The sequence below is a fragment of the Scatophagus argus genome, chromosome 8 (assembly GCF_020382885.2).
Source record: "Scatophagus argus isolate fScaArg1 chromosome 8, fScaArg1.pri, whole genome shotgun sequence".
NCBI lineage: Eukaryota > Metazoa > Chordata > Actinopteri > Scatophagidae > Scatophagus > Scatophagus argus.
Genome location: NC_058500.1, coordinates 13165264 through 13179216, shown reverse-complemented (window position 1 = coordinate 13179216; position 13953 = coordinate 13165264). Strand labels below are relative to the sequence as shown.

The window sequence follows — 13953 nt, the reverse complement described above, 5'->3', positions numbered from 1 at the left end:
CTGTAACTGGCTATATGACTGAAAAATAAAGTATGTGGAACCATCTGTATCAAAACGAGGGTCCCTTTTTGTCACCAGATAATAAAATCAATGCATATGTATTTCTATGTGTCAGCAAGTATTGATCATCCAGGATTCAATTCATGTTGAATGTGTCAGTAGATTTTATTAGCACATTGTCAAAGAAAGGTGTGGTGGTCAGCGGGAGCTGGTGTTGAATTGATGAAAATAGTCCTTGGTGGGTTTGTTGGTGTATAGCTCCTTGTTCAGGTACTCCTGACTGGGACAGACAGAGACACGAATAAACACATGGTGAGTAGCTTTTTCCAAAAATGCTTATTTAAATCAGAATTCAACCTCTGAGGACTACGTCACCTACACCCAAAATTAATGTGCTGTATGTTTGTATATAAAGTGCTCACTATTCCCACTGTTCTCTGGCCAGTTGCATGTTGTAATGATCTGTCTGAAGCCTCTTCTCTCTCCTCAACTCTGCTGCTCTCCTCTCCTCTGCCTCTGCTTCTCTCGACAGCTTCAGGGCCTGGAGATCCCAAGCTGCATCCTGAGCCTTCTCAGCATCACGTTGTCTCTAAGAAGGCAAGAGATAAAGGTCTGCTAATGCTAAACCTGAGTGGAATATGTGGGATACCAAGTTTAGAAAAGTGTTGTCATGAAAGCGTGGTTCCCAACCCAACAAGATAAATTTGGGGGTGGGGGGCAAAGTGATTAATAGGATTAAAAAGCAAAAAAAAAAAACCCCAAAACATTTATGCTTTTTGTTTCTTTAAAACTATCTGAGAAAGGGTAACACCCCTTTGTTAACAACCTTCAGACATAAACAGACTGTGAAGTTAGACACGAACAAATAGACAAGCCCCAGTACCCCACTCAGACATTGTATGTTAGTTTGTCCTTTAATTTGTCACCCATCTGTGTTATCATTTTAAGACGACAGACAAAGTCAAAAGGTTGGGAACCATAGAAATTTTCACGAAAGTGGAACTCAAAAACAGTAGAGTGAGAAGTAACTTGACCATGAATCACTCAAGGAGCACTATTTGTGTGTGTGCATTGTGTTTTATAGTAACTCCAGTACCTGTCTCTCAAGACGTTGTTCTTCTCTTTCCCTGTGGATGGCGCTCAGCTGCCTGGGGCTCATCCCCTTCCACTTGTCTACCAGAAGCTGAGGTGGTCTACCTCCTCCCACCTCTCTCTCTGCTGCCTCTGCACACTCTGTCATCATGTCGGATGTCATCGTGTGAAAAATCTCGGCAACATTGTCCCTTTCCTCCCTCCTATGCTGCTCCTTCAGTTTCTCTGCCTGCTCCGCAGCCTGTGGAGGACGGGGACGTAGTGAGGCCTTACCACTGATTTAGAGACAGTAGATTGATCATTCCCTTAATGATTACAATACCAAGAGATTTTGTGAAACCCATCACCCTAATATGTGGTTACTTCTTGCACAGAAGCAAGACTCAGCCATATCCTCATGAGAGATTCGCTCAGTCAGTTGTATTTGCTTGTGCATCATGCATGTGAGTGGTTATTAGAGAAACCACATAATTGTCATGAAAAATAACATAACCTGAAGTATTTATAATGATGTCTCCCAATGGAGCTGGGAACTGAGTGCATTCAGGCAAATGAGGAGAGGGCTAAATGGGGCTTTTAAAAACAGACAGGGACCACGCATACGTCAAAGCTGTTTAACGATCCATGTCGCTTGATACCAACTAATATGATGACCGCCTTTCTGCAGCAAGTGTGCGTGTATGCATCACTTAACATTTTCAATTAGAAATTTTAATCTCACAATCCCACCTGAGAACATTATGTCAGAGCTCAAAACCCCATGGATTTTGCTTTGAGCATCCACATCAGCGGGTGGTGTGTGTGTGCATATGTGCGTCCATCTGTGTGTGCGCATGCATGTACTGTACCAGAGCTTGATTGTAGTTGGCGAGTGCAATGCAGGCAGCTTTCTTACTCTCCTCCTCTAGTGCACGCAGGTGAACCCCCCTAAGGTCCTGCTGCACCAGCTCTTTACTCATGAGCATCTCTGTGACACACACACGCACACACACAATTGGAAATCACCTACTGTGTCATGTTTCAACACTTGCTTTAGCCATTACCCAGCATACAAAGCTCTTCAGTGACACACTCACACATGCACAATGGCTCTCTGGGATGAACATCCATCAATGCCACCTGGCAGTAAGGGCTGTGCGTAGGAGTTGTGTGATTGTTTGTGCAGGAAAGCATGAAGCATGTGTGTGATTTGCAGAGGCTATAGCATATCATCTCATCGGTGATTACAGTGTGTGCTTGTGTTTGTCTCTTTTCACCTCTGTGCTTGTTTTCCATACGCCTTCTCTCATTGTCTTCCTTCTGTGCTCGTAGATCTCTTTCTGTCTTCATCATTTGTTCTCTCCTGTTTTGCTCCTCTCCAATTCCCTCTCCCTGTACATGAAACAAAGACACTGTGCTCAGGTGATCATTTATTCATACATTACCTGGATTTTGTTCCACTGATGTTTGATGCACACCAAGCACCTGCCTATTACACCGAGCCTACCTGAAAGATTTGCATACTGGCAGGCCCCAGCTTATCCTCGGTGATCCTGAATGCCCCCTTCAGGCCACACATGAGATCAGCATCTCGAGAGTCCTCTACACGCTGGTGAGTGGACCAGTACTGGGTCAGGTCAGTGTGCAAAGCTGCCCGCTTCTCTCTTTCTTTAATGTCTTGCAACAGCAGTGCGTGATCATGATACCGTCTCAGTGTATCCGAAATGTAATGAAAATAAATACACCTTGATGCTCATTAACGGTGAAAGGTGATATATAAGTGGATAGCATAAGACAATATTCTGACTGGAGGCTTTATTTCTGTTTGTGTCATTTGCTGAGTAACAGTTGTCATTCAGCTAATTTAATTCAGACTCCTCCCTGACTCTCATCATGCCTATAGTTTACCGAATGCTTTGTCCCGTTGCAGCTCCATGTCTTGCTTATTTTTTTTCTCCTGGACCTGTTGGTTGAGAGCATCAGTGTCGAGGCCCATGACACGGAGCCGGGTGTTGAAGATCCGGGCCTTGCGTACTGTCTCTGCGGACCTTCGCCTCTCCACAGCCTTTTCAATGGACTGGTCTACAGGCAAATCCACTTTGTACATTTTCTCAGTTTCTAATTGGTCTTATGGAAGGGCACTTAACGCTTGTGACAGTCTTGCTGGAAAGAAATTACTGTGTTAAATTTACTATCTCATCCAGGTGCATTTATCAAGAGAGATTTGATCCTATCATGACATTACAACATCACAATAAAACATGGAGACGCTTCACTATTGCTTAACTTACATGATATATTTTTTTAAATTCATTTGTATTTTCTTTAAAGATAGGCAATGATCATTCATCTAAAGTAGCGCTTACCTCTGATTTTACCTTAGAAACATGTAGCACCTCAGTGAATGAAGCTGTGGCTGTTAGAGTCCTGTTATGTTTGGAGGCCCTTGGTAACCATGGTAACATCTCAATTTGACGCTGCACGCTTTATGCGTTATTTAACACAAATAACAACCGTGAGAGCTGCACATGTAAACGTTAAAGTCTGACATTATTTTTTATTTTGTAGCTTACATACTTTAATATTCGTGGTGGAATGAGGGCTCATAGTACAGGAGTCGTATGCCTAGCTCAATGTAGTCTCGCGATGAATTGTGAGGTTTCTTGTCTCGCGCGCTCGAAGGTCTTCCTGTCGGATTGTAAAATGGCGCATTGTTGTCACAACCGCATCTCGTCTATCTGATTAAGATTATGAAGCTGTTTAGATTGTTAAACTAAAAATGCACTTAATAATGTGAATGTGCATGGGCCAGCAATAGACTGAACAGAGAGGTTCATTCATTTGCGTGCAAACTTCGCCTTTAAGATAGCTTGTCCGGTAAAAATTGGCTGTTAGCATTAGCTAGCTAACATTTTGTTTGCTAGTATTCAGTGCAGTTTTTTTTTTCAGAACAGCGGCACACATAAAACAAAGATGGGTTATTTGAAATTGATAGAGATCGAAAACTTCAAGTCGTATAAAGGAAGACAGATCATCGGACCTTTTCATAAGTTCACTGCAATCATCGGACCCAATGGATCTGGTATGTTATGATTGCAAATATTAGCTCGCGGCTAATTCAAAATGCAGACTGCTTGCTAGCTTTGGCTAACAGTAAACAGTGCAGTAATGACCAACCGCCTTTAAATATCATAACTTGTAGCTCTTGCATAGAATTAATGTCAGCGTTGTGTCAGAATTCCTAAATAGCAGTTTAAATATTTACCGTACAAAGTAACGTTATGAAACGTTACTATTCTGCACCATATTGTTGTTTATTTCAGTGTTATCTGTGTTGGGATTTTTGAGTATTAACTTAGCCAGTGATGAATGTGTGCATATCCATTAATTTGTGTGCACACGAAGTTTTTGTTTTTGTGAGGTTTTAATATTACAAACAAATTGATGTCATGTCTTTGACAAAGTGTAAACTAAACAAACTGAATTGAACACACACATTTTTGTATATATAAACCTAATATTTATATATTGTATTTTTATATTGAAATTGAATATATTGGTAAAAATCTGAATTCCTTTATTGTAGGAAAGTCCAACCTCATGGATGCCATCAGTTTCGTGTTGGCAGAGAAAACCAGTAACCTGCGTGTGAAGACTCTAAAGGATCTAATCCATGGAGCACCTGTAGGGAAGCCAGCTGCCAACAGAGCCTTTGTCAGTATGGTGTACCAGGAGGATAATGGAGAAGAACGCTCTTTCACAAGGGTCATAATTGGTATGAACCACCATTGGCAGTCATGTTGGAATAATTCAGATAATTTATTGTTATTCATTATTAGTCTGCGTGAAATGAAAAAATATTGGTCTAGTAATTTTCTTCTCTCACTTCTCTCACCATAAATTAGAGGACATGAATTGTTTATGTACTTTATATGCTTTCCAGTTTACCTAAGTTGAAGGAATTAAATATTGAATTGAAAGTAATGCAGTACAGAAAAATTGGCTTTTGTAAGCTCATACATCTGAGTACAGCTGTGCAGCAATGAGTATTGAATATTTTTAAATATTGCTTTAAAACTTTGCCAGTAATCTATGTTTTGAGGATCTAGAGAGACATGCATTCAGCCTGTGACATTATCACACTTAACCACACTGTGCTCAGATTTAATTTGAATCTATCCTACACCCTCAAGTCGGCCCAAGAGGCAGTAGATCTTTAATCAGCCGCTGTTTATTTTTTAATGCTGGCCAGACAACACATATTATGCAACTAAATGCTTGTTACAGGAGTAGGAACAGTGACACACCAATGCAACGATATAGTATGTGCTTGTGATAAGCTAAGTTTTATCTCATTTAATGTGCATGTGGTGTGTTTATCAGGTTCATCTTCAGAGTACCGTATCAACAACAAGGTGGTGGGTCTGCCCGAATACAGCGAAGAGCTTGAAAAACTTGGTATTCTGATCAAGGCCAGGAACTTCTTGGTCTTTCAGGTGAGACGGAAATCCGTTCATTAGTTTTCTTTTATATAACAGCTGTGCTTTGCAATGATCTCAGTATGGTTAAAATTCATAAGATAAATATTGCACAAATGTTATAATAAATAATAAAAATAAATAAATAAATATTATAATAAATATATTTTTAATTGAAATATCAACGTTCTGTGGTTAAATTAATATCTGGTAAGGTGGTGTTTCCAGGTGCTGTTGTGAACCTTGTTTTTTCCCCTGCTAATTTACCCTCCAGGGAGCCGTGGAGTCTATTGCCATGAAGAACCCCAAGGAGCGTACAGCTCTGTTTGAGGAAATCTCACGTTCTGGAGAGCTGGCTCAGGAGTATGACCGCCGGAAGAAGGAGATGGTGAAAGCAGAGGAGGACACGCAGTTCAATTACCATCGTAAGAAAAACATTGCTGCTGAGCGCAAAGAAGCCAAGCAAGAGAAAGAAGAGGTATGTATTTGTTTGATCTAAGTGAAGCGTCTCTGGAATTCTATTTAATTCTATGTATTTGTGTCCTGCTTAGATTGGAAATTATGTGATTTCATGTAAATTTTGCCCTTTAATTTTAATTAACTTCACTTAAGATATACTTCTGATTAGTTTTCTAGTTTTAAGTACGGTACAAAGTATCTGTAATGTCCCTTACAGCGAAACTGATTTGCGCCCAGGATCATACAAAACATGATTTGTTATTTCGTGTTGTTGAGATTTAGCACTTGACTGGTTAAAATAAGTATAAAAAACATACAGAATTTACTTCACAACACTGACTCTCTTCCCATTATCCCACCAGGCTGAGCGTTACCAACGTCTGAAAGATGAAGTGGCCAGGGCTAGTGTTCAGTTGCAGCTCTTCAAGCTGTACCACAACGAGACAGAGATTGAGAAACTGAACAAAGAGCTGGCCCAGCGGAACAAGGAGATTGACAAGGACCGTAAAAAGATGGACCATGTGGAGGAGGAACTGAAAGACAAGAAGAAGGAGCTGGGCAGGCTGATGAGGGAGCAACAGACAATTGAGAAAGAAATCAAGTAAGTGACAGTTACATGATCTGACAGCACACTTGCTTTGTTAGATTGTACCTAATGCCATTTAAAACTAGGAGTTTTGTTAATCACTTAACTCTGTCCACAGAGAGAAAGACTCTGAGTTGAATCAGAAGAGGCCACAGTACATCAAGGCCAAAGAGAACACCTCACACAAGATCAAGAAGCTTGAGGCAGCACGCAAATCATTACAAAATGCCCAGAAGATGTACAAGAAACGCAAGGCCGACATGGATGAGCTAGACAAAGAAATGAGGGCGGTGGAGTTGGCCAAGCAAGAATTTGAGGAGCGCATGGAGGAGGAGGCCCAGAGCCAAGGCCAGGATCTCACCCTGGAGGAAAACCAGGTCTGATATTGGAATATTAAAATTTTATCATCATAGAATTTATTATTTTCAGGATTTTTTTTTTGATAGAACTGAAGTACTTGCAGTCCCATATAAACAAAAAAAAATAATTTTAAGTTTGAATATTCTTGTAATTTTCTGTGGAGTCAGTTATACTGTGTACTCAGCTGATTGTAGTAGAAATATCTTACTAATAATGATGTCTTAACTGACTGTTCTCAGCCATGACTTGTCAGAATCCATTTAGTTTTTTGACATTAAGATGGTATAACTGGAAAGTTAGATGACATGACCCACTGCTTCCCTCTTGTTTCTCTCCAGGTCAAGCAGTACCATCGTCTGAAGGAGGAAGCCAGTAAACGTGCTGCCACCCTGGCACAGGAGCTGGAGAAGTTTAACCGTGACCAGAAGGCTGACCAGGACCGACTTGACTTGGAGGAGAGGAAGAAAGTAGAGACAGAGGTAAATAAGATAATGATCACAGGTTTGCCCATGCTACAATACAAATACAAATAGATTTTAAATCATTTGAATGCCTCCAACCATATATTGTTGTTTCTCTTCAGGCCAAAATCAAACAGAAGATCCGTGAAATTGAGGAAAACCAGAAACGTATTGAGAAATTAGAGGATTACATTTCCACCAGCAGGTATGCTGATGTCATTTTTATGTTGTCTGTGTAGTGCTGTGATCAAGCTATTGCTTTTTTTTATTTATTTATTTTTTTTAATAAGAGGTTTGTCCATTACACTCATTCATTCATACTCATTTGTCCTGTTCCTCCCAGGCAGTCACTTGATGAGCAGAAGCGCATGGAAGAGGAGCTGACTGAGGAGGTGGAGATGGCCAAGAGGAGAATTGACGAGATCAACATGGAGCTTAATCAGGTACTCGATACACTCACACTCATCAGAAAATTACTTCACATTGTGCCATCTCAGCTAATTATTAACAATTCCAATGTGCTGTAGTTGTTAGAGAGCCTTTTCTGATTTCAAGCTTCAACTTGGCATCTGCAGTTAACCTGAAAGTGAGAAGCAGGAGACTACATTTCTCCATGTGAATCAATAGATGTTTCTTACTACTGACAGTTTCACATATCAGGGAAGGAAAAGCACATGTGACCAATAAATGTACTGTTAACCCCTGTGGGCCAGCATGTACAATACAAGGGGCTGCTACTGGTATTTATATTGCTAGTGAGCTAGTTTTGTGATTGACAAGTGAAAATGTCAGCTGTGAAATAGTCTATAACAAATCCCATTATTATTGGCTTTTGCTGTAGGTAATGGAGCAGCTGGGAGACGCTAGAATCGACAGACAGGAGAACAGTCGCCAGCAACGCAAGGCCGAGATCATGGAGAGCATTAAAAGACTTTACCCTGGCTCTGTGGTAAGGCAACAGTGACAGTATTTAATACAATATCATTTCATTTTCTCTGCTATATTTATATTTAGTGATAGTATTGAATAAACTTGTCCTATTAATTAAATATGCTTCTCTCTTTATTCAGTATGGTCGTCTAATCGACCTTTGCCAGCCAACTCAGAAGAAGTATCAGATTGCTGTGACCAAAGTATTGGGCAAGAACATGGATGCCATCATTGTTGACTCGGAGAAGACTGGCAGAGATTGTATTCAGTACATTAAAGAGCAGAGAGGAGAGCCTGAGACCTTCCTTCCTCTTGACTACCTTGAGGTGAATAAGTACAGATAAAAGCTCTTCTCAACAGTCTGTGGAATGATCATGTCAGAAGTGTTAAATTAAAAAACAGCAGGATTGAATTTTCCTTAAAACTTTTTCGCCCTGACACTGCTGATGAACATTTCATTTCAGAGCTACTAACTGAAATACCATTTATTTGTAATTAATTTATAAATGTTGACAGCCAGCTATCTTAATTTTTTGTTCAATCTCATACACAAGGTTTCCTGCTGAAAATGGTGCTCACAAAAAAAACTCTGGAAATTTGAAACTGTTTTATTTCAGAAATTTTCCAAAATGACTTTTCACTTGTCTTATCAAAGGTCAAACCAACAGATGAGAAACTGAGGGAGCTGCGAGGAGCCAAACTGGTAATTGATGTGATTCGCTATGAGCCACCCCACATCAAGAAAGCCCTCCAGTATGCGTGTGGCAACGCCCTGGTCTGTGAGAATGTAGAGGATGCGCGAAGAATTGCTTTTGGGGGGCCATACAGACACAAGGTATTTCAGTTTCTTGTGGTCACTAACTGAGATTTTGCACATATTGTCAATGTCTGTGTGCTATGAAGATGTGAATTTTGTCTATTCTTCCATCTAATTTCTCCTCCTCTTATGTACAGACGGTAGCCCTGGATGGTACTCTGTTCCAGAAGTCTGGAGTCATCTCTGGAGGAGCCAGCGACCTGAAGGCCAAGGCCAGGCGCTGGGATGAGAAGGCAGTGGACAAGCTCAAGGAAAAGAAAGAAAAACTCACGGATGAGCTCAAGGTGATTTTTTTTTTTCACTAATCCCTTCATCAAAGAGGTTGTGGTTTTGATCCTGTCTGTTGGTCACCAAAATATATATGATATGTTGAAGCGTTTTGTTCAAAACACAATGTGCCGGAAGTGTTTGTTGGAATGCAGCTGAAATCCTGTGGATAACCTCAAAATGTGGATTATTTGTGATTTGGGGTCAATAGTTTGATGGACTGTCATTAGGAGTAAACTCACAATAATTCATGTATAATGTTTTTTCTTTATAGGAGCAAATGAAGGCCAAGAGGAAGGAGGCGGAGCTGCGTCAGGTCCAGTCTCAGGCCCACGGTCTGCAGATGAGACTAAAATACTCCCAGAGTGATCTGGAACAGACAAAAACCCGCCACCTCTCCCTCAACATGCAGGTGCAGCCTGGTTACACTTCATTATTTTCCTCCTAGCTGTTTGTTATTGCTATACCGACTGGTGAATTAAAACTTGTTTCATTTGTGTCATGCAGGAGAAATCTAAGCTAGAGAGCGAGTTGGCAAACTTTGGCCCTCGCATCAATGACATCAAGAGGATCATCCAGTCCCGCGAGAGGGAGATCACTGACCTGCGAGACCGCATGAACCTGGTGAGATAGATGCAAAGTGAGGTCCATTTGGAAGCCCGTCTATGAATATGGGGCACCGTGGTAATATTGATACAAATTTATTTGTTTTCCAGGTGGAGGATGAGGTGTTTGTTGAATTCTGTAAGGAGATTGGAGTGAGGAACATCAGGGAGTTTGAGGAGGAGAAGGTGAAGAGGCAGAATGAAATTGCAAAGAAGCGGTGAGTTTAGATATAGTTTAGATTATAAGTCATTTCATTCCACATAATTAACCTGTCACAGGATTCCTCAGTGGTTTAATCTGACACATCATTTTGCTTCAGTCTGGAATTTGAGACACAGAAGACCCGCCTGGGTATCCAGGTAGACTACGAGAAGAATCAGCTGAAGGAAGACCAGGAGAAGGTCATGATGTGGGAGCAGACTGTCAAGAAGGACGAGGCTGAAATAGAGCGACTTAAGAAGGTGAAAACATAAAGTGAAGTGAAAAATTGGATTACTTAACCTTCACTCTAAGTTTTGACATCAAGTTAATTCTTGTTTTTCTAATTCTGTTTTTCATCTTTCTTCCTGTAGGAGGAGCACAGACACATGAAGATAATTGATGAGACAATGGCCCAACTGCAGGACCTGAAGAACCAGCACCTCACCAAGAAATCTGAGGTCAATGATAAGAACCACGAGATGGAGGAGATCCGCAAAAAACTGGGTGGTGCCAACAAGTAAATAGCTGCAAACACATACAAACTCAAATATATCTTATGTCATGTAAATGTTGGTTTTGAGTCAGTTTGTGCTACATATGTTGTTTTTGTTTCTTCCAGAGAGTTGACTCAGCTCCAGAAGGAGGTGACGGCCATTGAGACCAAACTGGAGCAAAAGCGCAGCGACCGTCACAACTTGCTGCAAGCCTGCAAAATGCAGGATATCAGGTTGCCACTTCGTTCTGGAACAATGGATGATATCAGCCAGGGAGAAGTACGCACAAAGACGCTCATGCAAGCTCTAATTTTAATACTATTTGGATTCAAGCAGAAAATATCATCTTACTTGTTTTGCTCTTCCAGGGAAGCTCCCAGACTGAGGAGTCCAGCAGCCAGAGGACATCCAGTAGTGTTCTTGCTAAAGAGGCTCTTATAGAGATCGACTACAGCAACCTGTCTGAAGACCTTAAGGTAGATGGTCCACATCGCACCATTGTTTGTTTAAACAGTCCAACTTCATCTCTTATTTCTATTACTTGGTATGTCAAACTTATTTCATCCCACCTTCATCCCTCCTGCAGGATGCACTGTCAGAAGAGGAGATCAAGGCGGAGACAAACACACTGCAGCAGCGTCTGAACGAGCAGCAGAGTATCTTACAGAGGATAAGTGCACCCAACATGAAGGCCATGGAGAAGCTCGAGAGTGTCAGGGACAAGTTCCAAGAGACTAGTGACGGTGAGATGATGGGATGATCGTAGAGGCTGGGGTTAAATGAAAGAAAGAAATTAAGTGATGCAGGTTTAGTGTACCTTTCCAGAGTTCTTGTTCTCTCTATGTGGTCTCATGGTTTCGTTTCTGTTGTTCCATCAGAGTTCGAGGCCGCGCGTAAGAGAGCCAAGAAGGCCAAGCAGGCGTTTGAGCAGATCAAGAAGGAAAGGTTTGATCGTTTTAATACCTGCTTTGAGTCTGTGGCCACCAACATTGATGAGATCTACAAGGCTCTTTCACGCAACAGCAGTGCCCAGGTATGCCTCAGTGTTTTAACAGTAACCAATGTAAATTTCACAGTATAAATTCAGTACAGTGACAGAAAATGTTCTTAACTTGTTCTTAACTAACTTAATTTTGTATTTTATGTACCAAAAGCAAAGCCTTTTACAACGAGTGTGTTGCTCTCCCGTAGGCTTTCCTGGGCCCAGAAAACCCTGAGGAGCCATATCTGGATGGCATCAACTATAACTGTGTGGCCCCTGGGAAGAGGTTCAGACCCATGGACAACCTGTCTGGAGGAGAGAAAACTGTTGCTGCCCTGGCTCTGCTCTTTGCTATCCACAGGTACAGAGACTTAAGACATGTTTGATTTAAAAAAAAAAAAAAGGCTTTGCATAAAAACGTTTATGCATTTGTTGTATTGCTTTAAAGCTGATGTCAATGTTTGCACCATTTGAATATGATTATTATTTGTTTCTAGTTACAAACCTGCCCCATTCTTTGTCCTGGATGAGATTGATGCTGCTCTGGACAACACTAACATCGGCAAGGTCTGTTCACCAATGATGTTTGACTCAGTGACTTAAGCCTTTTAATCACTTTTGTTTTCATTGATGCTGCCTTTAATGACAGCAAACACAAACTGCAACTCATGTTTCCCTGTGTATCATCAAGGTGGCCAATTACATCAAAGACCAGTCAGTGCAGAACTTCCAGGCCATCGTCATTTCTCTGAAGGAGGAATTCTACACCAAGGCAGACTCGCTCATTGGCGTTTATCCAGAGGTGTGTCTCTCTATTGTCCGTTATTGTCCGTGTTTCATTTAAAAAGATCTTAATTGCTTAATTGATCAGTTGTAAAAGTAAGGATTATTGTTATATAATGTACAGATGAAAAGTAATGATTAAACTGAATATTACATTTATTTACTTCCTGTAATAAATAATAGGCCTTATTGAGCCTTCTCCAGCCTTTCCACCATTTTAGCTTTGAAAAATGCATTCTTTGTGGTATTAAAATATCTTAAAACAGAATTTGATAAATACTGCAAAAACTTGTAGATATCATATTTGCAAGAACTAGTTTCAAACCTGATGTGGTTAGAGTCTAATAATTCCAATAATAATAATAGTAACTCTTTGTGAGCTGCTATTAAATAAATGCCCACTGGAGACATCTTGGTGTGCATGAAGACTAAAGTGTTAACTAAGTTTCTTTCTCTTACAATTACAGCAAGGAGATTGTGTCATCAGCAAAGTGCTCACTTTTGACCTTTCTCAGTATCCTGATGCCAACCCAAATCCGAATGAATGAGGACAAACTCTCCCAGCACTGGCATTTTGGCAAGTTGGACATTCATTTGCTACTCTCTCTGGATTAATGACTGATGTATTCTGTAGTCACAGATCATGTATCCATTAGATTATTTCCCACTGTTTTTTTATGTTTATGTATTTTTTTTATATGTTAGAGTAGTGGATTAGTGAGGGTTTTTTTTTTTTTAGTTGTGGCAGGTCGTTCTTTATAGACAGCGACAACTGGGATGTATGTACATTTATATAAACCAACCCTTTCTCAATTTGGCCATATGAGTGATTTTAATAATCAATAAAAATGAATTATAATCATGTATAAGAGATAGGGAATCCAACCTTTTTAACAGACTGTAGAATTTGTATCACGTGGTAAAATGGGTCGAATTTACCAGAAGCAAGTGTTTGTTTTCAGAGCTTTTATACTGTTTATGCTCCTCTTTTCAATTGTGTGCTTTAAAGCCTTTACCTGTCCCCTCTCGTGTGTACTTAAAGATGTATTTGCAGTTTTCATGTGCTAACTTTTCTAAAGCTTATGCAGCAGACTGTTGTTACAGTATGGTGGACACATTCCCGTGTGCGATAGTTAAATGAATCCCCTAGTTAGCTACTGCTGGTGGTGCTATAATGAGATCATGGAGCTTTGTCTAAACTGTCATCAGAAAATTAAAGTTCTGACTTTGTATGGCTGTATGAGTAACAGCAGTCTCTCTTCATATTCTCTGAGTGATATTCTAAATCAGCTTTGGCTGAATGGAAAACTCAGCATGAGACTGTCCTGTGAAGTCTGCTTTATTGATTGCTTTGCTTCAATAAATAAAATTTGAATTATTTAAGCTCCTTTATTTTATTTACTTTTATTACTTTAATTGCATAATGCAAGAATGCATCTCCTTCTGTTTTCTGAATAC

General features: G+C 40.3%; 2 protein-coding genes across 3 annotated transcripts; one reads left to right on the top strand and one right to left on the bottom strand.

Moving 5' to 3' along the window:
• Window positions 1-140: 140 nt before the first annotated feature.
• Window positions 141-3630, bottom strand: ribc1 (RIB43A domain with coiled-coils 1). 2 transcript variants are annotated; one of them, XR_006844004.1, is made up of 7 exons: window positions 2980-3630; window positions 2579-2790; window positions 2349-2463; window positions 1941-2059; window positions 1097-1333; window positions 423-612; window positions 141-280 (listed from the first exon to the last, which is right to left on the bottom strand). XR_006844004.1 is itself a non-coding variant. In XM_046395707.1 (7 exons), exons 1-7 carry the CDS (start codon window positions 3176-3178, stop codon window positions 199-201), a joined length of 1131 nt encoding a protein of 376 aa, XP_046251663.1. In that variant the 5' UTR covers window positions 3179-3630; the 3' UTR covers window positions 141-198. The 2 variants fall into 2 exon arrangements, 1 of the variants encoding a protein (XP_046251663.1); XM_046395707.1 differs by having other exon boundaries at window positions 423-589.
• Window positions 3631-3763: 133 nt separating this feature from the next.
• smc1a (structural maintenance of chromosomes 1A) lies at window positions 3764-13878 on the top strand. The gene is made up of 26 exons (XM_046395706.1): window positions 3764-4153; window positions 4658-4846; window positions 5455-5567; window positions 5824-6027; window positions 6371-6609; window positions 6713-6971; window positions 7293-7433; window positions 7538-7620; window positions 7759-7858; window positions 8257-8364; window positions 8486-8671; window positions 9001-9180; window positions 9300-9446; window positions 9704-9841; window positions 9937-10053; window positions 10146-10252; window positions 10355-10496; window positions 10608-10753; window positions 10856-11009; window positions 11099-11206; window positions 11317-11473; window positions 11609-11763; window positions 11922-12073; window positions 12210-12279; window positions 12404-12514; window positions 12963-13878. Exons 1-26 carry the CDS (start codon window positions 4045-4047, stop codon window positions 13041-13043), a joined length of 3696 nt encoding a protein of 1231 aa, XP_046251662.1. The 5' UTR covers window positions 3764-4044; the 3' UTR covers window positions 13044-13878.
• The last annotated feature ends 75 nt before the right edge of the window (window positions 13879-13953 follow it).

What these genes read in the sequence shown, in the direction of transcription:
- ribc1 (XM_046395707.1), bottom strand. Translation starts at nt 3,178, where the DNA reads ATGTACAAAGTGGATTTGCCTGTAGACCAGTCCATTGAAAAGGCTGTG. An exon ending in CCAGTATGCAAATCTTTCAG is followed by an intron (nt 2,464 to 2,578) that starts GTAGGCTCGGTG and finishes TTTCATGTACAG; the next exon opens with GGAGAGGGAATTGGAGAGGA. An exon ending in TATGGAAAACAAGCACAGAG is followed by an intron (nt 2,060 to 2,348) that starts GTGAAAAGAGAC and finishes TGTGTGTCACAG; the next exon opens with AGATGCTCATGAGTAAAGAG.
- smc1a (XM_046395706.1), top strand. Translation starts at nt 4,045, where the DNA reads ATGGGTTATTTGAAATTGATAGAGATCGAAAACTTCAAGTCGTATAAA. An exon ending in GACTTTACCCTGGCTCTGTG is followed by an intron (nt 8,365 to 8,485) that starts GTAAGGCAACAG and finishes CTCTTTATTCAG; the next exon opens with TATGGTCGTCTAATCGACCT. An exon ending in GGGGGCCATACAGACACAAG is followed by an intron (nt 9,181 to 9,299) that starts GTATTTCAGTTT and finishes TCTTATGTACAG; the next exon opens with ACGGTAGCCCTGGATGGTAC.